The 24,610-nt window shown below is 44.0% G+C and overlaps 2 protein-coding genes across 8 annotated transcripts in view; both read right to left on the reverse strand.

Annotated features, from left to right (window-relative positions):
• Positions 1-1,420, reverse strand: part of usta (uronyl 2-sulfotransferase a) — a 50,471-nt gene extending 49,051 nt beyond the window's left edge. The window contains exon 1 of the mRNA XM_068577180.1: positions 941-1,420. Within this exon, the coding sequence (XP_068433281.1) occupies positions 941-1,169 (229 nt within the window). The 5' untranslated portion in view covers positions 1,170-1,420. The remainder of the gene's footprint in view (positions 1-940) is intronic.
• A 2,497-nt stretch (positions 1,421-3,917) lies between these two features.
• The window catches only part of sash1a (SAM and SH3 domain containing 1a), a 151,919-nt gene continuing 131,226 nt past the window's right edge, over positions 3,918-24,610 (reverse strand). For 5 of the 7 annotated variants that reach the window (XM_068576564.1, XM_068576565.1, XM_068576563.1 and 2 more), the window contains 12 exons: positions 21,436-21,571; positions 20,245-21,212; positions 18,098-18,172; positions 17,728-17,871; positions 16,288-16,420; positions 15,187-15,356; positions 14,813-15,022; positions 12,990-13,140; positions 12,540-12,668; positions 8,915-9,948; positions 6,994-7,125; positions 3,918-6,705 (listed from right to left, as the gene is read on the reverse strand). In XM_068576564.1, coding sequence (XP_068432665.1) covers positions 6,445-6,705; positions 6,994-7,125; positions 8,915-9,948; positions 12,540-12,668; positions 12,990-13,140; positions 14,813-15,022; positions 15,187-15,356; positions 16,288-16,420; positions 17,728-17,871; positions 18,098-18,172; positions 20,245-21,212; positions 21,436-21,571 — 3,543 coding nt within the window. In that variant the 3' untranslated portion in view covers positions 3,918-6,444. The remainder of the gene's footprint in view (positions 6,706-6,993; positions 7,126-8,914; positions 9,949-12,539; positions 12,669-12,989; positions 13,141-14,812; positions 15,023-15,186; positions 15,357-16,287; positions 16,421-17,727; positions 17,872-18,097; positions 18,173-20,244; positions 21,213-21,435; positions 21,572-24,610) is intronic. The other 2 variants (XM_068576567.1, XM_068576568.1) reach the window with 1 other exon arrangement.

Genomic DNA, 24,610 nt, shown 5'->3' on the forward strand with positions numbered 1-24,610 from the left:
TGCTGCTCTTTCTGTCAAAGGGATTGTTTCTTCACGTGATCCCCCAATGTAGTGGCAGAATGACAGTGATATATCAGTGCCATTTATATTGCCACGTCACATGAAATAAAAACAGACTTGTGAATGTGGTTGTCCTCAGGACATCACATTTGAAATTGGAAACATATCTGGTTGATGTGAAAGTATTTGGCAACCTCCACCTTAGAGCAAACAACGCCACATGCCCTTCACTTTAGCATGTAGAGAAACATCAAGCCGAAGACATGGCCCGCTTTGCTGTCTCCAAACAGCAGCTGGAACACTATCGCTCTTGTTCCAGCGGTGCCACTCGTGCGTAATGAGCGCCGGGTGGCTGGAGCGCGTCAGAAGAGGTGTCAGTCACCCTCATGCAGGTTACAGAACGACTCTTTTACAGTTGCTGAGCTCTGTCGTCATGTTACCATAATAGATTACAATCTCGCAACCGACAAGTCCGAACTGATATTATATTCAAACGCAAACGAGAAGGCATTCTTTGCGTTTCTTCTGTGAATTAATTAATTCATCTGAGATCAGAGAGCTGCAAGATAGTTAGGCACATTAAACTGATAGTCTACACGCTCCAAATAAACTGTATCAGCTTGCAGTAACTTCACAAAGAGACACCTTGGTGGTTTACATATGGTGAAGGATGAGAGGACACCAACATGACTGTTCTGAGGTGAACGGGGTCGAAGAGGAGACGCCGTCACCTCCGGTTGATTTCACGAAAGAGACTTTTGCCCCGCGGGGAACGACATGTGCAAACCTCAAGAATTCTCCTTTCAATTTTGGATAAACTTTCCTTTACACGCCTCATCAAAGCAGGGCTTCCAGACACGCAGGGCAACTTGAGTTCAAAAGAATCTCTTGGATGATGATGACGCGCTCCTGCCAGCAGAGGAAAACCAAAAGTTCTTACCGAGATACTGTCGCATGTCCAGCAGCATTTTAGGGGGTCCTCCGTTCAGCTGGTAAAAAAGGGAGCCGAAACAGAAGAGGAACAGCGAAGCCATGCAGAAACCATACCCTCGCAAGGAGAATCGCAGCGGTATGGCAGAGAGTAAGTACTTTCTGTGGTTCCGCTCTCTAACGTGGTTGGCAGTCTGGTTGTTGCTGTGAAGGGGACTGCTGCTGAAATTCTTCATCATCTCCTCCTCACAAAGCGCCGCGGAAAGTCACCCATCCGCATGTGGAAAGTGAAACTTGTCGCTTCGAGACCATTTGAGGCGGACGCCCAGTTGTTTTTTGGAGACGCGCAGGCACCCAGCTCTCCTCCACTGCCGCAGCCACGGGGTTGTTTTTTTGCGCACAACGTTCCGCTCTTTGCTCGGCCCCTCTCGTCTGCGCTCGTTGGACGAGTGCTCCTTCCTTCCGTCCTTCCAGCCGAGTTAAGGGTCCATCCTTCTGCTCCCAGTCTTTTGGGTGTCAGATTACTGAACGTAGGGAGAGGAAAAACTTCCACCTCATACATGATTTGCTTTGGATTGCAGCGCGTAAAACAGCGTCACCCAGTGTTCGGGCAGAGCAGAGGAGTCGGTAAACTGTCAATGGGACATGTTTGATTCATAAACAGTGACCGGACTGTGGAAAAAAGTCTTAAGCTCGGCGTGAATTTACACTTTTACTTTCAGTAGATATGAGAGAAGTGGCCTTTATCCAGTACAACAGCTCTGACAATAAAGGTATACAGAAGTGTATTCATTATTTGTTCATATACATCTGGAATTGTAAATGATCTTTTATTAATCATCTTGGGGAATTGGTCTTTGCGTTAAACCCATCCTTCGTATTTAAGGAGCAACTGGGGGTTCAGTTTGTTCAACAAGCAAACTATGGGACGACCAGGGATCGAACCGGCTACCTTGTGGTTTAAGGACGACAACTCTGTGTTGTGAAGTAGTTATTATTCATCAAATGTGTGTGTTACCAAGGTGGAAGATGCCTGAGGTGTGTTGAAAGGAAGCTGGTGAGATGCTGCTCACTTCTTGTGCACGGCGAGCGTGTGCGTTTTAAACTTTCTCTCTTTCTCCGGAGTCCCGCTGTAAGGGCTTCACACTGAGCCATATATCTTTCCACAGCAGGGCCAAAACCCGCCATTAGACTACACCTGCACTTAGGAGGCGACAACAGTCATTGGGCACTGTAACGACCTCCAAGACAGGCTCATGCACTTTCACTGGTGACAGCTGCAGGTGTCGAGGGAGCAACAACGGCTCGGGGAAACAATTTGGCTTGAGAGACAAAAGGCAATAAAGCAGAGCACGATAATTCAGCAGAGGGCCGAATTGGCTTGACTTTTCCACAGGTAAGTGAATTGTGAATAGTGCATTTAATGTATTTTGCAAGCTCGGCACAATACGCGTGGATGCATTCTGGGTTTATAGCCCAATCTCCCCTGCAGCACAGCAGTTTATTACACAGGACAACAGTATATGTCACAGCTGTAAATCAGGCTTAGTCCAACACACACAAACTCCAATGTTTAAAATGTAATAAGCCCATGTGTGACGTACAACTTCCAGCTGTTTAATCAGTTCCTTTATTTCACAGAACATTAAGTAAACCGCCGACCCACCTGTGATTACTCAGGGTGTTGAGTGCAGCATTAACGTCATATTGGTCTAAAAAATATTGGAAAATAAAAGGAGATGGAGAGAAATGAACCACATTTTGAAAAGTCAATTGCACATTTTAACAAAGCCCACCGTAAGAGGCCACTTAGTTGAACCCACTGTAATAAGAATCAATAGGAGTCTGTGCAAGGGGAATAACTGTCCAACACGAAAGTAAACTTTATAAGTTAGACTTCACAAACTTTCATAGAAACTTCTGAAGTAACGTCTGGATTCCCTGGAGGAAAAGAAGGACGATTTCACTCCAAGGATCTATAAAAGTACGACTTTAAAGTTTACTGGGGAGGAATCTTTGGTACCATAATGCATGTTCACACTTTCCTCTGGCTATATTCTTCCACTGTCCTGACAAAGTATGCTGGAATCCAGTTATTTAAAGAAAAGGTCCAAACTGATTCTCATATTCTTGAAAGGAATTGTTAAATAAAATCAAAAAAAAAAAAAAATTGCTGTGAAATATAGTGATTGTGCAGCAGAATCTGGGTGAATTGTCACTATACATTGTTTACAGACACAACTGCAGCCATGAAGAAGGTTAAGAGTAATGAGAAGCAACACAAGCCGAGAAGGTCTTTCTTCCAATAAGGTCTTGTCTTTTCCTCCCGATACATTTTAAATTGGATGAGCAATTGTATCTGCGGAAGACGGAGTTGGAAGCTAACTGCTCATTACGTCTGTGTGAAGGACAATTATTGCACCGTGACTCTTTTCTTGAAAAGCCACGAGCACCAAACCGAGCAAGAAACACACAACTGGTTTTGTCCTTGTTCTTGCTGAAGGGAAATGCTTGTTCTGTTGTGTCATTTTCCACTTGCAAGAATGCCAAACACCTGTTTGGAAGGAAGTTATCCAAGTTAAGTCTTAGATGGAGTCTTTTGGGATAACACTTGATCACATTAGGGTTGTTACCCAGATGTACTGCAGTGTACACGTACACATAAGGTCAGAGTCGTCTATTTTTACTTCTGACCAAACTGTAGAACATTCCTGAATTAAAACAGGCTGGGACTAAGAAGAAGTTTGGCTGATTTAAGTCTGTCGTTTTCATTTATTTCCTTTCCTGTAGCCCATCCACACACTTTCATTTTAAATTTCAAAATATTAATAAAGTTAACAGGCCAATGTCACAGTTAACCACATAATGAAAAAAGTCACGAGGGCAGCAGACCTATGCTTTTCCATTATCGTGTGTGTGTGTGTGCGCGTGTGCGTGTGCGTGTGTGTATTTTATAGTAAAAATCAGAAGATTAGTGTATGGCAAGAAACAGTTTTTATTATATTTCAGAATGACAAATAGTTATGGACATTACTTTTGTTGTTTCAATACACAAGCAAATCTGTATGGACAATCATTAGGTAGATGAAAACCAAATAAAATAATTTGTACACATATTTTACAATACATACTAGTTCCTCACTGGCTAAAGCAATATGCATTATGCAGGAAGGTATTGCTATTCATATAGTACAGCTAATTACAATTGATATGAAAAAAAAAGCAAAAATAAGTTATTTAAATATTAATTACATATACAGAATGTGCAACTCATGCTAAGCATTTCATATATGTAATTAATCATTTATTTTTTTTATAAGACTGCAAAAACAAACTGGAAGTGATTAACTGGAACAGTTTAACCTGTGAATGGTTATCAAACTTGGCATTGGGAACTCAATACTAGAATAAAATACCAGCAAAATCCACTGAAACCCTTGACAATACCTGACAACAAACGTCCATGTATGGACCTGTGAACAAAATGTAGCCAATTCTGCCCATAAAACAGCTAGATTCACCCTCTAAAGTGCATTTACAGTGTCAGTATTTTTATTCTTTACAAAACACTTCTTGGGTCTTTTACTCGTTTAATGATGACCAACACCATCGCTTTCTCCAAGCACCACTTTTGATTGAAAAGAGAAAAGGCATCAAACATCTACCTATCAAGTGGCCACTGCAAAGAAAGAAAAAAACATCTAATTTTAGCAATAACACCTGGGTCAAACTTGTTAAATATGAACACCATGGAATATGTCTTCAGGTCAGTTCTGACTATGAACGATAGAACTTTACTGTTAGAAATAAGAGGGGTGAAAATACAAATGTTGGCTCCTTTTCATGCGCAAATGAAGGAGCAACGAGTTGCTGGTTGTTTGCAGTTCCGTTTTCCATTTTTCAAGCCAAACGCTTTTGTAACAGGCTGACCCGACGCAGTGTTTCCCTGATTTACTATTGAGTGTCATTGTGTGTGCCGACCTGCAAGGTCAGCTTTTCACCTGATATACCTGTTCTCACCGCCTATCCTCAGTGTGTTTGAGAAAAGTCCAATTAAGAATTGTGAGACCGACATTGATTATATAGCTACAATATAATGTGTTGGAAAAAGCCCCAAACAGCTTATTACTCAGCTATAAATCTAATTCCTCAAACCAACGTGTAGACAGTCCTATAAATTCCAGATATGACAGGCCAGATGTCTGCTGTCTTTGGAACGTTTCCATGTTCTCCTCCCTCCCTCGTCCCACAACCCTCCGCATGGAAAATGAGCACTGAATGTGAACGTTAAACTCAGGACGACGTCTGTGGTTTTATCTTCTGAGCTTCACAAGTACAGACACCACAATCCATCCCAGGCATGTTTTGTGGTCCACGGCCATGTGTACGGTTCAAATGAGCCGGCTGAGTGTTTGTGTACATATTTCAAAATCTCAATTATTTCTCAGACACATTCAGAACAAAAAAAGGCTTGCACCTTCAGCACAGCTCAGCGCATAATATACATATGTTTTATTTGATTAAGCTATTCATTCGTAATGGTAAGGCAACTTAAAATGTGCTTGGATACACTGGGAATGTATTGTTTCTGTGAAAGCTGATTGCTATTACTGGAGTGAAAGAGAGCTTTTTTTGTAAGACTTATATTAATATCTGCGCGGGGTGTGCATCCAAGATATGCAGTGAAATAGGACATAAGTATAATATGAATTATAAAGGTGTGACGTCAGCTGTTTCAGCTTAGAAATGACAGAGCTGGCCTCAAAATAAGGCAGCAACATTCAAAAGGCAAACACACATTTTGACATATAAAATCATTTTTAAATGAAGATATGCATAATGCTATAATACAGAAACATTATACAAAATAAGCCATCTTAATACCACCAATTACTCATAGTTTGGTGCGTGTATTAAGTTGAATAAAAGTCCAGATATTAAGTGAATTCTGTCATCGTCATTATGAACCTATTAGCGGGAATGAAACGCTTAACGCGTAGTAAATCACTTTGGCCAAGCTACTTCCTTAAAAGACCCACAGATAATGTTGCCTTGCCACAAAAGATGAAAATCAAGCACTTATGAAATATGCAGGAAGTAAACCGTCCTTTCCGTATTTAAAAATCATCCATCCTACAAAAGAGTGTGCTATCGTCCTTCAAGGCAGATCAAAGTCTTTATTTTAAGACTTCGGGGGCGTCTTCAGAATGGAAGCATCCCACAGTGAGTCCACAGTCTTTTTTTTCTTCTTCTTCTTAAAAAAGGCATCCGATATCTTGTCTTGGCCGCTAGGAGAATCTCCTCAATGCCGTAAACATTTGAAGAAAGAAAGAAACAAAGCAATAAAAGAGAGAAAATCAGAGAGCGGGATGGCTCACTTGGAGTCTTTTGACACATGCGAGACAGGAAGTCCTGTCGTGCTGTGGTCACGCGCGTGATCGTCGATTCCTGTGGCCAGTTAGTCTCTGGCCAGTGCGTTGATGCCTGTTATTTTACACGACTCCACCAACACGGTTAGGACTGCACCGCTCTGTGCGAGCCGAGCAATCGCGCCTCGCTGACCAGCCGGCGGGCGTGTCTCTCGTCGCGCACCCCGGCGTCCCACACGCCGCTCTCTGTTAACGAGGCCACGCGGCCCAGCGTGTCCACTCCCGCCGCCGCCAGAGATGCGGCGTACATCGGCAGGCCGATGGAGGTGAGCCAATCGGAGACGGTGTTGATGTTGCCCGAGGGCAGAGGCTTTCGGCACATCTCCGTCAAACCGCCGGAAGGAATCTGAGAGACAAAATGGGGCGAAAAAGTAGTTACGGAGGCTCCTAAGAAGATGTCACATTACGGGGTGTACAGTACAGAGAGACTTGTGGCGTTTAAACAACCAAAGTTTCAAGTTATAGGGTCGAGATAGACTTCATTAAGTCTTGAGTAATAATAATAATACATCGCCGTCCCCTCTTAAAGCGCATAACCACATGTATCTGCTGTATAATTCCCCCCCAAAAAAACAGCTCCAACATCATCGCCATTGATGTGAAGTCATGAGGTAAATGAGTGCTGTTGCCTTACAGCCATGCGGTGTTGTTTACGCAGCTCTTTGACGCGCAGCTGGTCCAGGGTGGAGGCCACGTCCTTCACAGGCTGCTCCAAGTCTTCAGCGTAACGCTGCACGAGCGGCTGCGGGATGCCACACCTGCCATGCTGGAGGAGGAGAGATGAGACATGAGATGTGACTATGCCGTGAGAGGAATACATGTCAAGCACATGAATAAACAAATGTGTTCAATCAAGAGGATCGTATGTCAGACTTTTGAAGCATTAGAAGGCTGTGGATAGATAGCCAGAGAGCTGGGCTGACACACAGGATCATTTTGAATTATTGCAGTCATTATGAAGATAGAGATCTGGTTGTTTCTGATCGGATGAAGCAGGCTAATGGCGTCAAATTACTCCTCCAAGAACATCTTCTGGCGAGGTAATGAGCACAATTGTGAAAGGAGTCAGAGAAATATGAAAGAACACATAGATTAACACGCTATAATTAAACGCCGGTCTGTTCCGGCTTCTACACAATACATTACCAATACCGTAATCCCTATTTTTACTGGCACTGAAAGTCCAACTATTTTATGTTTTGTCCGTTTCTGCTATTAACATTGAGTGGTATCTTGTTGTGATGCAATGGGCATGGGTGGAGGGAAGAACCAATCTCTCTGAAGAGACTGATGGAGAGCACGTCATGAAGGCACAACACTACCTTTCAAACTGCCTGGATTAGACGGGGGCCGGACGCCCTGCTGTTCCCAACAATGAACACGCGTTAAGATGAGATTGTATCGTCTCTTGTCCTGCCGAGAGCTGAATATTGTTCCTAATAACATCCGTGCCAATATGATATCTGAGATTTGGTATCTTTACCACCATGGTGCTTTTTTTCGATAGCTCAATTTTCACATTTAAATTGGTAAACATTGAAGTTCGTACTCAAATGTACTGACATTTGAAGTAGCCAAATTAACGACTGCATGCATGTGCGACACCACACCCGACATGTTGCTACTGCATCAGCTGTGAGCCTCTCATGTCCCTGCCAACCCACTTCAACTTCTGACTAATAAAGTGGAGCAGAGCTGTGCTGTGTGGTCTAACTCATTATTTCTCACTTCATCTCCTGATGCCCCTCAGCGCTCGCGGCGTTCCTGCCAGTATCGGGGGCTGCAGCATGTCGAAGGAGCCCAGCCCGGGGTCTGCCAAGTGGCAGAGGGTTTTATAACCCCGTCTGCCTGCGAGTAAGATTGAGCCCATAAACTTAACCGTCTGAACCGCATCACAGTGAGTCCAACGTCTTTCCCTCAACTCCAGGAAGCTTATTTACTATTGTGAATACACACAACCACTCACACACAAAAAGGCTTCTGCACATGGAACACACCCACTAACTTCTGACTCTATTAGTCTCTATTTTTAAACCAAATGAGTAATTCCAAGCTGCAGTCAAATTATGACTTATTATGACGTTAAGCAAGGCATGTTACAATGCTAAACTGAAAGAGCCCGACGCCAGACAAGAATAGCACAGAAGTGTTTTGGAGCCCCATTTTCACATAACAAAATTGTGTTAAGTCCTAATTCCATGGTTATGTATTGGCTATAATGGGTTTTTTTTTAATGTAAGTCCTCACCTCACTGCTAACCTTTAGCGTGCATATGTTTATTTTAAGGATCTTGTTGTCACACGGACAGATACAGGAGATCATGCCCACTTCTTCAGGCCATATAAATCAGTCAACTATAACACTGAATCAAAAGTTCAGAATGAAGAATTCATGAGGGAATCGAGTTTGAAAGTTACTTTGACTGAAATGTCACATTGCCAGCATCTACCTGCGCTGCATCTGTGCTGGATGATCAGCAACACAACCTTCAGTCATGCCAAATATTGTCCGATCCATAGTGTTAGGGTATTTTTCTTTACATTAATGATGCTAACCTTGTCAGAGTAGGGCTCCTCCGTAAGATCGATGCCCTCGGCCTCCAGCCGTTGTTCCAGGAGGGTGAGCAGGTCGGGACTCATCTTGGCATGGGACACCTTCCTTGCCACGGCCACTTTGCCCCCTCGGTCTGAGAACCACGGCGGCTGCACTGCTGGTGGACTGCCCGACTCCTCGCTTATGGATGACGAGGCGGATGACGTGGCGCAGGGGCTGCTGGGGTTGCTCGGGTTCTTGGCAGGCAGAGCTGGGGCACCGAAGCTGGGACTCCGAATGACAGGACTACTGGGATGAGAACGGGTGAGGGAGTGGGTCGGAGAGGCAATAGGCGATGGCGAGGAAGGCAGGGACAGAGGGGGTTGGCGCAGGCCGTTGGCGAGTCTTTCCTTTGACTTCTTGGCAGGGACGGGAGGAGGGACTGGAGGCTTTTTGGAGTGACTCCGGATGACCCTCTCCCCGCTCGCATTAGAATCAGGGGAACTTGAAGAAGGACTGGAGAGGAGCTCTGGAGGGTTGGAAGACGGGGTGGTATGACAAGAGGGGCGGAGAGGCAGCAGGGAGGGCACGGGTGGTCTGCTGGCCCGTCCTTTTGGGCTTACAGTTGGAGGCCCATTCTGAGCTGGGGCGCCATCCTCTCTACAGACCTTGGTGGGACTACCGTTTACCGTTTTGGGTCCTTCCTTGATGAGTTTAAGCTCCACACCTAGATCCTTCCGTTCGAAGTTCTGCTCCCAGTGCAGATCTCCCAGAGAGTGGGAGCGTTTCAGGGGTCCAGTGGGCTCTGGGGGTCCATCCAGGTCCTCACAGCTGCGACTGGCCGGGATGGGGGACCGTCTTTGGGTTTTGCGCAGACCAAGGAGGTTGAAGCCCTTCAGTGAGGGTTTGATGAAGAAGCTCTTTGGGAACTTTGTGCGCTGGTTCTTGCTGTTCTGCTGCAGAGCCTCTGTTGAAAAGGTCATGGGCAGTGTGGGGTAGTCGGGAGACTGGAGGCCTGCTGAAGAACGGCTGGAACGCGAAGCCTTTCTGCTTTTACCTGCAAAATGAAGACATTTATCTTCTTTTAGTAACCAAATGAAGACAATTTCCCAGCTTTTTTTAAACATCATTTGTGAAACTGCTAACAGGGAACATGCCCTTCCTCAACTCGCTACAACCTTCAAAAGTCAGATCCATAATAAACTGCATATCACTCAGTATATAAATCACTCTATATTTCTGCCATGTGTCCAAACAATTTCCCTTTGTTTATGGTGGTGAGCATGTATGTATGATCACAACATTTTTATTTTTTTTGTAAAAACTACTCATTCAAGCATCATACATCCTTAATGTTTAAAGCTCATCTGTAAACCAGTCAAAAGCAAATACATGTTTATGAAGAAGGGCTTCAGTGCCAATGGGAAACAATTAAGCTTTTTGACTCATGACAGAACTGTCTGATTTGTTGTTGGCATAAGTAGCAATCCCAAAATAAAGATATTTGGACGGTTAATTAAAAAAACCTGGAACAAAAGCAACTTACCATCTATCCTCTGGCGTACATAGCTAAATGGATGGATGAATGGACGAGTGCCACATAGTGTGGCTTGCCAATGAGATTAAACATGCCGAGGAGTTTAAAACAGTACGATGACAGAATTCCAGATAGGAATGTTGTAAAATATCTTAATGATTCCCAGATATGTCTCCCTAAGTTGCCAGCACTTAACAGTACAGCTCGTAATACTATGGTCAGGAAATAGTTATGTAATAAACAGCTAACACTTAAGTAGTAGACCAATAAAACACCAGTCAAAATGTAAATGTCAGTGACTTGTGTTTCGCTGAAGCAATCATGGATAGTATAGCAACGTAGTTGTCTACTATGATGGGTTTTATATGCTGAAATATACTAAGAAAAGTATGTAGACTGTAAAGAATATATTCATCCAAACTGATCAAAATAGTTATACAATCAATTAAGTGTTCATAGTAACGTAAGACTGATGGTACATTGATGGATTGGATGTTGTATGTCTACAGAATGGAAATCTGTGCTTTTGAGCTATACAAAATCAACTGAATTGAAACATACATGCATGTAGAAATGATGCGTGAACCTTAAAGAGGAAGAATTACTACATCTATTTCAGGAAAACATGGACGTCAAAGGAAGGTCATGTCATTAAAAGAGCTTACAGTCAGGGCTCCACAGTGACTCTGTATTCTCCCAAAAAGGAGGGTTTGAAATATTCTGCCGTACTTTAATGTAAATTTAAATCAAACGTTTTCTCTTACCCATTCTCTAGACTCATACATATTTTAAAATAGCCATTAATATACAAAACTATTTGAATGTTTTATGAGATTTTACAGGAAGGAGAACTGGGGAACCCTGAGACTGCAAGAAGAAATGTTTCCTAAATGTTATGCATCTGGTCTGTGAACAGCATTTAGTGGCATAGAAGGAGAAACAAGACAGGAAAAAAAGGCAAAACATAAACAATAAGCAAGCAGCACCAGAGTCCTTTGTTAAAGAAGTGGTTTTTATTCCACAACTTAAATCTCTATTGTGGCAGATTGCACACTTCACTGTTGAAACCTGAATGACACCGACACACAAAAAAGGACAAACCCAGTAGCTACACTGGAACCCAACAAATATAGAAAGATAGGGTTTGACAAAGATGTGATTTATGAGTTATGGAACCGTTAAAAAGCATGTATTGTGTGGAAGAAGGAAAGCATGGAGGATAGAGCCATTTAAAAAATAAACCAAAAAGAAATCTCACATGTTACACTTCAATAAACGTCTAGAATCATAACTCTTACAATCTATGCACTGCTCTTTAAGAAATATTTCCATTTTTTTTAAAAAGGCACATCTTGGATGGTTGTGCAATATAGTCACTCTGAGTAAAGTGACACATTAAAATGGTATGAGGACAAGAGATTTAAACGTTGCCTGACTGGTGCACTTAAAAAAAAAAAAAAGAAACCTTATCAGCCTAAATAACTGCAAATAAAACAACCATTTCTTGACATGCTACTCTGCGAGCTATTTTTCTACATTAAAAAAAAACACTCAACAGAAATACTCTCTGCGCTCATAATCATCTTCCCGGTATCCTTTCACCATCCTCGCATCCTCAGGCCGCAGAGCTGGAAATCTGAGTCCACGACTGGGCAGTGAGTTTGTTCTCATCACAACGGCTCTGTGCAAAAGGGAAGACCTCTCGCTCTGTGCTCCCAGCGCTGTGGCGTGGACTAGCCTTAGCGGTCTTGGACCTCGCTCCCTCTCTGTAACAACTGGACTTTGGCACTGATGACACAGTATGCCTACAAGATGGAAAGAGTGGTGAAGAAAGTGTTGTGAAAGGATAGTTCAAGCAAAGTATGAGGTGATAAGGGGGTCAGTCTCTGGAGCACCCATACTAGAAGGTAAGGTTGAGGGTTGAGGGGAAGATATGGCAGCAAAAAGGAGCGGTTTGATTGGAAGTTGTCGGTCCAGAGGAGTGAGATGGGCAGGGTGTTGGAGAAGTGGCATGAGATAGAGCAGAGGAGCAGACCCACAGAGGACACGGGCGAAGGAGGACTAGGTCTTGGGGGTCTTGGTGGTCTAGACTAAAGCAAAACCATCATTACCATTCTCCAGGTTCTCATTGCTCTCGTAGCACCCAGAGTCTCGCGGGGAGTCTCCCACCAGGCCCCGCCCTTCAGACAGCAGCTTCTCCTGGGAGCCCGACAGGCCGCCGCGCTCTGGATCACTGCTGCCTGGAAATACACAAGAGACACAAAACAAAGGGAACATTAGGAAATATAGGACTTTAGTTCTTAGGGAATGACAACTCCAAGTGTGTGGAGCTGCGTGCTTTGAGTCGGCAGCTTGTTACACGATACACAGGGACACATTCATGGGTTTCTGCAAACATTTTTAAGCGAAAAGAGAAACAATTTGGGAAACAACGCTATGCGAGGAACTTAATACGAATGATTCGTCTTTCAAACAGCCATTGAGTTTTAGTGAGTTAGAACTATCACACAAGTGTGTTTCCTCACATCTATTCAAGATGTTGAGGTGTTTCTTCTACTTACTGTCGTACTCCTGGAGCAGCTCGACGGCAGTGAGCAGCACCGCTCTGTGCTGAGGATCGCGGATGTTCAGCTCATCCAGGTCCTCCTCTTCCAACAACTTAAAGGTGTCCAGGTCCTCGTAGCCGTTGAACAGGAACGTGGGCATGTGCTCCTGCATGACAAGAACGTCACGTTTGAGTTGGAACTTTCTTTTGAGGAGAATAAAAGAGAATAAAGAGTGTCTGACGACTGAGGAGAAGTCATGGGACCAGTGGCAAAAACGCAAATACATAAAATACAAACGCGTCAGTGGTGTAAGGAGAAAAACAAACATGAGTCGGATCATACTTGTTTGTCATCTGCTCATAAATTCCCACTCACGCTGTATATTTTTTTAAATCCCTGGTGAGCCAAATTCTAACTGCTATTTAGATTTTTAGGTGGCACGTCATCACTTTAAGCCGTAGCTCATTTAGTTATGGCTACGTCACCTGTCAACGCTCAATAATATGGCATAAACTCTGTCCTGTCGACAGACATGTAAAAGTGAGTTGTAATAACATGAGCGATGATGCCAAACCAATGGAGCAACAGCGTGCAGTTCAAGCTGCGATTAAACTGCCAGGACTTGAAAAGGGAAACCCGCCAACGTAAAGTTGTAACAACAAGAACCCAAAAGGTGGAGGCAATTATATCAAAGTGTTCCTCAACCACAGAAGGCACATTTTTACACACTAACCCAAACAAGATCCAAGCCAGTCTCTCAAACCACCGTGTTATCTGGGAGAGTGCACAGTGGTTCAAACCTGGACACGCCCAGTGCGCAGTCAGCTGACACCATCAAGCAACACACGGAAGTGCTTCCACTTTGAATACTGCTGGGCTTCGCGTTTGTGTGACCCACGCACTTTGTTGCATGAATACACAGACTGTGTGTCACCAGTGAGACCATCAATTACAATGGTGGAGTCCACGCAGAGAACGCTGTGTCTCCGTTCCACTTCTGCAGGAGGATGCAGGACTAAACAAAAGGCCCTCCAACTAACACAAACACAGGCAGCCGGGTCCTCTCCCTCACAGTATCTTTTGTCCTGTTGGCTTGTCTAAAAACTTAAACATGGCCCAAATACAAAGACTTGTTTGGCAGAGAATCCATCCCGCCCTAAAAGTTACAGGGGTGTGATTCACACTGTGTGGTTACCGACAGGCACCTCCCAGATGTTGACTTGCCAATTTCACCAAATGTTTCTAATCATTTCCAAAAGAACGGAGAACATATTCTTACTCTTCTCATCGAGAGCAGCATAATCAAAACTCACCATCAGCGCAAATCCAGTGTATTTAAAACACGTTAATAATGCTCTCTAGTTCTGTAGGTTGCGACTTGGCCATTAGTCTGATCAACAATGAAAACATACAAAGTCTTTTTCTCTATTTGGGGAAGTGCGGCCCGCTGGCTGCCTGAGTGGGAGGAGTTGAAATGAAGCTCACAGCTATGTGTAGGTTTTGATGAGAGATGAGTTGTTTGTTGGGGTGGAGCCGTGAGAATATGGGTGTTAATGTTTATGCATCAGTGTCAGATCAAACATCCGATGCACTCTGTCATTGCCTAAACTATATTTGTCGCTGCTCGTCTGTAAATGTGTTTTAAAGATATTTGGCTCAAACAATATTTGAATTTCCTTCTAATGATTGGTTTCCTCCTATTTAAGTGCCAGATCGGTGTAATTTCCCAAGTTGAAGAATTCACTGCAGAGTTTTAATAGCAAACTAAATCTAATCTAAACTTTACTAGCACTGAAAACTGATGCTATGTTTGAACCTCAATGCTGTCAGTACTGTACTTTGAGGTTGATGCGCTCCAGCAGATCCTCCACTGATGTGGGTTTGGGTGGTCGGCCCTTCCTCCTCCTCCTCACGGGCCTCTTGGGCTTCTCCTCTTCTTCAATCAGCACGTCCACATAGATGAACTTGAAGGTGCCCACTTTGTTGTTCAGCAGGCCCATCCACGTTCCCATGGGCGGCTTACTGATGATGTCAATCACATCACCGCGCTGGACAATCACAATGAGGGGGAAATCAGAAAGAGACGACTCCACTTTTGCATCTAAAATTTGACTGTTGACTGCTCCAAAATGAAACAGAGGACAAAAGCGAGACGGTCACCACTTCCCATCCATGCGCTGTGGTCATTTCCATGTCCCAAAATGTGTTTTACCTTTAGCTTGAGGGAGTCCGAATCGTAGGGGCTGGGGGTGAAGTCTGTATGGACTCTGGCGCGGCCGCAGAACGGCCCTCTGTAGGCCGGCTCTTCATCGTCGCCATCCTCTGACTTCACGCTTTCTCTGTTACTGGCTGACGAGTCAGTGGTGCTCACTGTCTGACCACCTTGACACAAACACACACATTTATATAAGCCGTTACAATGACTGGTCACTGTGAGTAGCTCTACAAGGCTACATTTTAAGTTGTAATCAGACGATAAGACTGTAATGATTATGTTTTGTCAACCTTACATTTTTTCTTATTCTTGTGTCTGCAGTGAGAAGAACATTCTAGCTCTTAAAACACATTTGTATTACAGCTCTGTTTGCTTCACATTCAATTCTTTATCTGATAGAAAGCTGCTGGATCCTTGTCAGCATGTGGGAATCTGAGAGGACATCCGTCCTAATCACTACCGCATGTTTGCCTGCGTGTCCGTGCGCCTGTTCCGCGGCTTCTAAAAACTAAAATCGGCTAAGACTTTAATTCACTCCGAGCTCGAAGCGATAGAGGGCCCTTTTATCCGCAAAGACGTGATGGAAACAACGGGTTGGCGTGATCAGAAGGTGTATTTAGATAAGTTGACACGGGAGGACACTTAAAAAACTCGATGAGATCACAAGACATGAGGCAGCTGGTGGGACTGGGTGTGATCAAGAGAGATTGCTCTGCGTGGCCGTCACTGGACAAACATTAGAATTGGTATACGTGTAGTGCCAGAAGGTTAAGTAATCTCTATGCATTTGAAATATACAGTACACCAGCGAGCAGCATGTTACGAGCACCATCTAGTGTTCAACACAGGCGGCCAATTTAAACTAAATTACAACTTTACACATGTGCCAACACCCCGGAACGACATGACTGTGCTACATCCTTAACTATGTGCCCGACATGTATGTGATGTAATGTTTTGTGAAAGCAAGGACTTTTTTAAGATCTCGTTTCTTCCTTGTTCAAGATGTCCAAAAGAAACATACAAAAAGGTACTGTATGCTGCTCTGTTTAAGAACACTAGCCTCCCATTTTGTAAAAACACTGGTTCTTGTCTTACTCATTGAACTCTGTCCACTGAGTGAACTACGCAGACTTTCCACCGAGCCTCCGGCCTTCAGCTTTGGCTTCTCCAGAGAGTCGGTGTCGGGCTGAGGGGACTGAGGGGAGCCAGGAGCTCCATCTGGACTAGACTGAAAGACAGAAACAGATTGAACGGAGTTAGGAAAGGACATGGGGAGAAAATACAAAGGACACGTTGTGGGATTAAGAGATGAAAGAATGTGAGATGGTAAAAAGCGATGGAAACAAATAACAGATGAAGATCACGAGCAGAGAAGGGTTTTCCATCGAAAAACGGGTGTACATGAATGTTAGTGATTATCAACTAAAAACTGTGAAAAATGCACCAACTGTTCAAGATGTATCTTCTTCAGCTCCACTTTTGGTTTATTTTTTGATTATAGCATTTATAAGATCTAATAGGGGCACTTTAACTTCCTGAAGAAGACAGCACATCTTAAGTGGACTGTCATGATTGACAGCCCAGTGGTTTACACATAAGCTCCCTCCCTCCCTGTCTAATCTATTAGCCTGTATGTATGAACAACGTATTTCAAATGAAACAGTTATACCATTTAACTGGACTTTTAAAGTGGCATTTCACTTGCTTTGCATTATTTTGTATACATTTGTGAGAACTGAATGATTTTGCAGTTATCCACTAGGTGGCATTGTGGTCTATACAATGAGCACGACTGAGACATTAACATAAGGCAATTATTTTATCTTTGCCCTTTCCCAACCAATGACTCATGCCCGGATATTTGGGTCACAGTGCTGGGACCACCCTGATTGACAGATGTTGGACTGTGCAATAATGACATATTCTGCGGGGCAACATCAAACTGGATGGCTGGACCGGCCACTAGTAAAGCCACGGGATGCCCAGAAAAATTAGGCCAGTGCCGATGAGACGGCCATTACAGTCTCTCACACTTCAAGTCTCCATTTCCTAAGAGCTCGCCGTGGGGAGACTTACATCACTCCATGAGCTCAGCATGATGCACACACTCCACCCTACAAACGGAGCCCAGGGAGACGGCAGAGAAAGATCCAAATGTGTGTGTTTGCGTGTGTGTGTGTGTGCGTGTATGTGTGTGTGCGTGAGTGCTGCATGTTTATTCAGTAACTAACACAAATAATCCCACCCACTCACAGCCTGTGGACAGTATATGTGGCTTACACTGCAAAACAGCCACTCAATGAACACATTGCAGAACATGCGGATCTTTTATTTCTTTTACAATTGCACTTGACTCACTGTTACGGATTAAAAACATGACATGTTGATTTGAGGGCCGTTTATGGGCTAGCTGCTGCATCTCAAAGTGGGGTTCGACTAAGTTTATACGCACGTCATTTGCCCTAAAAACTAAATGCCATCTGAAATGTGTACAAATAAAGCATTACAGAATTGCCTTATGTGTTTGTGTCTGACCTGCTCAGATAAGGAGCTGCTGTATTTCTTCGACATGCGTTTCCTCATCGTCTCCTTGACCGACTTGACCTTCTTGCCCAGTGAGATCCGAGACGTGGTGGGGGATTTGACCACTTCTCTGTATATGGCCTCCTGTTCTTTACTCTGCGATGAGAACGTGGAAAGGCAAAATGGAAAAGAATGACAGACGGGAAAGAAAGATGGGGATGATTCAGGGGAGATGGAACAGGAAGAAGACAAAGGGCGTGGGGATCACAAAAAAAAACAAAAAAGGACAAAACAGGAGTTAAAAAGGTGATGTAGTGTGACGGGAGGGTTCAAGCTGTCCTCCTCACAGTCTCTTCGAATTTCACAAGCTGCGAGCACTTACGTTGGCCTCGGAGCCCACGTTGACCACATGGAGCGAGCGGTTGGTCAGGTCGAAGCCCCCGAAGCTGCAGGTTCTCTGTGGGGGAGCCAAAACCCAATCAAATGAGTCCCATTGAGGAGGTCACGTCACAGGAGCTGCGTATCCACACCCACTGCGGGGTCAACTCACGATGATTCATGCGCGACACAACACAGACTGCACTTTGATTCATGTACATGGGGATATGGTTTGTATAGATGTGGGGGCATGATGTCATACGGGACCTGTGGACAGCCAACAGACATGATGTAACACAAACCGTTATATGAGCTCCTCTGTAAAATTGCGAGTTACAGCACGGTCCTGAGAAAATTAGGTGTTATATTGACCATGGAGAGCACGCAGCTGGCTCCAACAAGTTGCTCATATGCTTTAAAGCTCGACTCCCTGGGGAACATATTGGATACAATCAAACCTTTCTTGATGTGGCCGAGCTGAAATATATAACTGCACTTTTACAAGTGACTTTATACTTGTTGCATTTCAGCCTGATGCCAAACATCTTGTGGTTAATTATGAGGATGTGGAACAGGGCTTAGTATGCAAACATGCACAACATATAGGTTTATTCGAGTCGGGGGTATGTTATTCTCGTCAGAAACATCTTTAGGGAGAGAAAATTGTTTCTGCTGAGAGGACAAGGTGATATGGAGATTGTTTTTTTTTTCGACTTTAGAGGTCAACAGCAAGATAAGAGGTAGACACAAAGGGGAACTATGATATGAAAAGGGGGGGGGAAAGACATCCAGGTCCTTATAACTGTGCTGGCTTTGACTTTTTAAGCTCTGCAGGAAGTCACACACAGACATGTAGACACAGACATGCACATACGCATCTTGTGGCACTTGATGGCATTTCTCCTTTGCTTCAAAAGCCATCACTTCTAAACTGCTCAACTAAACTCCCACAATCGAAGGTCTTCCATGTGAGGGGGCTAGGGGGGCATTGCGTGTTCAGAAAATCAGTTTGCTTATTAGATGTCCACAGCTGAGGTCCACATCACAACTTCCCAGGATAAAAGCACAGTTTGGAGAACAAACATGTTTGAAGAGACGTCCAAAAAGAACTCTGAATGTGATGGCGATGTTCAATGGAATGGACATGCACCCAGAAAAAAAAAAAAAGTCTCAAAAGATAATTATAGGAAACAAAAAGAACTATAAAAAAAAATTCAAAATTACATCTGCAACCATAGAGGCACGGGCCAAAAAAGAACACGAAAAGCAACAACAGCAAAAAGTGGAGTTTTTGGAGCGTTTTTGGATGACGACCTCCAGTGATTTCACTAGAACACGATAGGATTCAGGGACCCTCAAAGCTGCAGGATAGCTCCACTACATTCCCATCTAGAGTATGTGTCACTACTGTTGATACAAGCAAGCTATTTATTTAACAAGTCAGTTACTTGCATTGCAACCAGACTGTTTTAATGAAGGTAAGTTGCTGCAATTATATTCACTTTGGTATGAGTTAGTATTAGTATATATGCAGATGAGCTGTTTTTCCTGATATTTCCGTTTTTGTTGCTATACTCCGCCGATCAGAGATCATTTAAAAGTTGATTTGTATGCAGACCATTTAGCAACTGAAGTTGTTCATTTAGTGAACGCGTCCCTGAGGCTTCGTGCTGTGCAGTTTCTAAAAGCAGCTTTAGTTGGTTCGTCTCTTGCTCACAGGGATGTGCCAGTGCTCTTCAGGGATGTGACATTTATATTAAAAAAAAAGCACTGATAAAAACCTCTACTGTAACTTAACCTTTCAAGTGGGTCATTGTGCTTTCCATTATCATTTCATATTCAGCTGAAATAAAAATAAATGTTCAAGGCCAAAGGCATTCACTTAAATGCCATAGAAGATGACATTCCTCTCAGGGCAGTTACGCATGTGATAAATATACCAGCCACTGGGCTTTTTCTAAACATGAGCACAGCTGCAATACTTTTACGTGGATTACTTACACGGGCAGTAATTAATAAAGAAGTTGAATTCATGTGACCTGGCGTGCGTCTTGTCTTCCCCCCTTAAACTCCTAAGCTATTCTGCAACTTTGAAGCACCGATTCCTGCTGACACGAGGCGGCCGATGTAAACCTCATGGTCTGAACTCACAGACTTCTGCTGGATGCGCAAGAGCACCCGCTTGGTGCAGCGGTCCACACTGGCCGCCCACTTCCTGTCCGCCTCGCGGTCCTCCTCCAATAGACAACGGCGCTCAGCGCGGCTGAGGGTAACTGGGCGGACCAGCTGGGCCCAGTTGAGGTGACCGTACAGGCTCCGCTCTACCACATAGGTGATGTTCAGCTCACTGACTGCCGTTCGACCTCGCAGCCGGCGGGAGGGGAACACCCAGCCCCCTCCCCCACTTCCAAAACCTTTCGATTTGGCTACGTCACAGCGGGCGGGGGAGGAGGGGTTGACAGACAGAGGGGAGATGGGGGTCTTGGAGTTGCGCGAGCGCTGGTACAGTAGGTGCTTGGTGGAGTAAGCGTAGTTGGGGTCAGGTTTCCGGTGAGTCCAGCTGCCATGGTGCCGACTGGCAGTCTGGGGTTTGGGGCCGCCTTGTGGACCGTCATCCAGGGAGATCAGGAGGCGGGACTGGGAATGGGGTTTGGGCCGGGGTTTAGTGAGGCCATAGTAGGCATAGAGAGCCTCGTTGTTACTTACCCCATGTGAGATGGAGCTCAGGGCCTTCCGCATCTCGCCGTCGGTTGTGGAGCGGCACAGCTTTCCTTCGTCGTCCAAGCCACAGCCATCCAGCTCTGAGAAGGAAGAGCCACTACCGCCCACGCCAGAATTGGAGCCTCCAGGGCTAACTGGGGTTCTCCTGGGGGGGCGGATAAGGCCGTGGGTGCTGGAAGATTTATTGAAGGTTTTGACCAGCTTGTGTCCAGACCAGGTGTCCAGGCTGCTGGAGGATGGGGAGTTGGTCAGACTGTCTGTGTCTCCGTCCAGAGAGAGTTGATCCTGGGTGAGGCAGGGCAGAGAGATCTCCTGGGGCAACGGGGGCCTCTTTAGGACCCCTGTATACAGAGCTGTGTTGTCCTCACAGGTGGAAGGTGCCCCCAGATTGAAAAAATCTAAAAGAGGACAGCAACATTGGATAGTTGGTTACTCAAGATAAATCAGACACCAGATTACACAAGCAACGCAAGCATGATGCCTCAAACGGAGACCTTAATGTGGCCTGGAAGACACAACATGTGAATATGAATTGGCCGCTGCAAAGACATGTTGACAGATTGAAACTATGTTGAACTGTGGGATAATCAAAGGGACACATTTTCACAAAGCCTTACAAACCTTCAGGGCCATGCTTCTTGCCCTCTTCCACCTTGATGAGTTTTTTCCTGACCCGGCGTGTCGAGTTTACCAGCTTGTGAAGCCGTTTGAACTTCACAGAGTCCTCCGACTGCTCATCGTCTGACTGTTCACGAGACTGGTGGGAGAGCGAGAAAGAGGGAGGGGTGATATAATAAAAAGGGACATATAGTCAAACACTCTATTAAATAACCTTTTAAAAAAAACTTCTTCAGCGTAACATTTCAGAATGGAAGTGAAACAGACATCTACAGTTTGGCTTTGAATGTTTTTGATATAAAAAAGTAGTGAGACAGTAAAACAGTGAAAAGCGTTGGCAAATAAATTGTTTTTTTCAAGACGCTGTGACAATGCAACAGATGGGAGCATTGTTTAGGGTGGAGTCAAAGTTAGTGAGGTGCGACATGGAGGGTTTGAGGGACGGCGGCGCACCTCATCATGTGAGGTCCATATTCATAGTAAACAGAAAGAAATGCATGGAAATAATGAGCCAGACGAAACAGTGATTTGAAGAAGAAGAAAAAGGTCCGACTGAATGGCACAATAATTCAGTTTGAATGCATTTAAACTCTCTGCTCAATGTAGAGGAAATGAAAAGAGGCTGAATAATGAAGTCACAAAGAGTTTCATCACCCCTCCAAAATCCTACTCACTCACTCACACACACACACACACACACATACAAACACACACACGCACACACACACAAACACACGTCCTCTCACAAAGGCCTCTATGTAATGATGATGCGGATGAGCCAGGCTTCGGACTAAAGATTGTCTGGCAGGAGCTGCCATCATTAAGCTCAAACAACTTGTTTTGTTTCCATTTGCCACTGGTTTCCACAGCAACACCGGCTCTCGTCACACACTGGCAGATCCACTCTCAAGGTTGACTGCATTGCTCGCGAAAGGGACACACAAGCATGCATCATATACACAAAACTAGACAGAGCAGGCCTGCAGGGCTCAGCTCCCTGTCCCAGTCTCCTCCTGCAGCTCTGAAGTTAACAAGGAAAGAAAAACGGGGTTTTCGCTGTTGTTGACCACAGGCCTGGCTCAGAGGCTGCTGACATACAGGAGGAATGATGTTAATAAGTGTGGCTTGGTTGGAGCAAACAGATCTGACATGGACCACAAATCCTTGATGGCACCAAACCACCTTATTTGCTTCATGCAGGCAGGACAGTGTTACAAAAACCTGACACTTTGTTGCCAAATTGGAAAAAGGAACAACACGCTAATCCATAGGGTATTGTGTAAGTCCATACAACTAAACCTACCTCCCTTTGCCTGTTTTAGAAAGGTTCGTGATCAACGTTTAGGTATCGACATTCATTTGGCCGCTGCTCAAATTGCAGAAATAAGCTCTGAAGATCCATAGCTGCACTGGCCCGGTTCTTTCTGACCACACAAACCTGGCTACACTGGGGACTCCTTCCACTTTCCATTTGCCCTGGACAACGTTCAAGTGTGTTAGCTTGAGAGAATGTTATACGTCTGTGTCAGCGATGGTAAAAAGACACCAAAGGTTGGCTTGGTTTCTCTTAATAACTATTATTGAGACGCAGCGGTGGGCCGTCAGGGCCGGCGAAGCCTTCACTGCAGGTCTAAACAGAATCACAAAGTTATAGCTATTTTATAGTTTGTTTTTAACAAATGTACAACATGTAAAACACAAAAACCGTGACCTGCAAAAGGTCATAAGAAATAATTGATTCAACATAAACTATCCGCCAAGCTAATGGGAGCTAGCTAAGTGCTAGGCCAGCTGCCATTCATCACAATCAGCTTTTTTTGTGTGTGAATGTGTGTTTACACATATATGGAATTTGACCCCGGTTTCACAGAGCTCCTATTGTACATATATACATATATACAAGTTAATGCGTTAATATCGCGGTAACTTTTCAATCAATTAACGTTAATTATTTGATCATGCGTTAACTGCATTTTTTTTATTTAAAAATGTTTTTACTTTGAAGGCAATAATTTAGGTCGGCCCTCTCACTTTTCTCACTGAGGAAGAAAAACTGAACTGAAAACATGAAAAGCACTTATTGCTTTTGTATAAAGTTAATTAATTGCTGGTCTTTAACACACATCTGTAAGGTAATCAACAGACTGAACATGGACCAAAGAAGGAGTGGTTTGTCCCTCACAGGGACCCTTACTACTTAACAGTACCTGTTCAGAAAAAAAAGGAAAAAATATTTATAAACTATATATGTATGTTAACTTGCTGTCGCTCCAGAGTGCTGTTACATCTTTCAACTTTGCCCAGCCCTAATATATACATATAAGATAAATATAAAACAAGACATTAAAGACAACAGAGTATCTCTCCAGACCAGAACTCACTGCTGCCTGCAGAGGATCTTAACAAGCAACACTCGCTCACGGGCACGCAAATCCTAACAGGAAGTAACCTGCCCTAACCCGGATTTGTATCTGAGTCGGCAGTTTGGCTATGGCTCATTTAATTTGCTGCTTAATCTAAGATAATCAAAATCAGAAAGAAAATGCATCAGAGGGTTACACGACACACAACCATTATCAACTCTGAAACGGTCCCAAAATGTTCCTAAAACTTGAATAATGATGACATGAAAACTGTGCTAGCTATCATAATTCCCATTTGGCCAAATAAAAGTCCAAAGTTTTGTTAACGTTTGAAACTTTAAATAATATTTCTACGTTAAAGTATGGCGAGTCCCTGTGGGTTCAAAGTTGAGTGTACACAGCACCATGTTGTATCCATGGAGATGGAATGCATCACAGATTCCATGATGACCTCATCACCAGCGGAATTCTTTAAAGGCACCAACTAAATCCTTCAAAGGCACGTAAGTCACATGACCTTCCTAACTTTATATATATAGAGGACATATTCCACCACCAAGCTTCTGAAGAAATTCAAGGTTTTTTAAACCTCCACTATTACAGTTGTACTTTTTTTTACGAGTAGATACATCATGGACGTACAACACATTGAGGGGAACCAGGCTGCTGGTCCAAAAGAACATGCATCTACCCAAGAAGAGGTTCATCTGCGAACTGCACTGAATATTGCAAATAACAAGATTGCAAGTCTGGAGAGGAAGATCAGTGAATTGCAAAGAGCTGCGGACACTGAAAAGCCTAATTTACGTCCAATT

The sequence above is a fragment of the Clinocottus analis genome, unplaced genomic scaffold (genome assembly GCF_023055335.1).
Source record: "Clinocottus analis isolate CAN_PGR_092001 unplaced genomic scaffold, fCliAna1.0.p SCAF_15, whole genome shotgun sequence".
NCBI lineage: Eukaryota > Metazoa > Chordata > Actinopteri > Perciformes > Cottidae > Clinocottus > Clinocottus analis.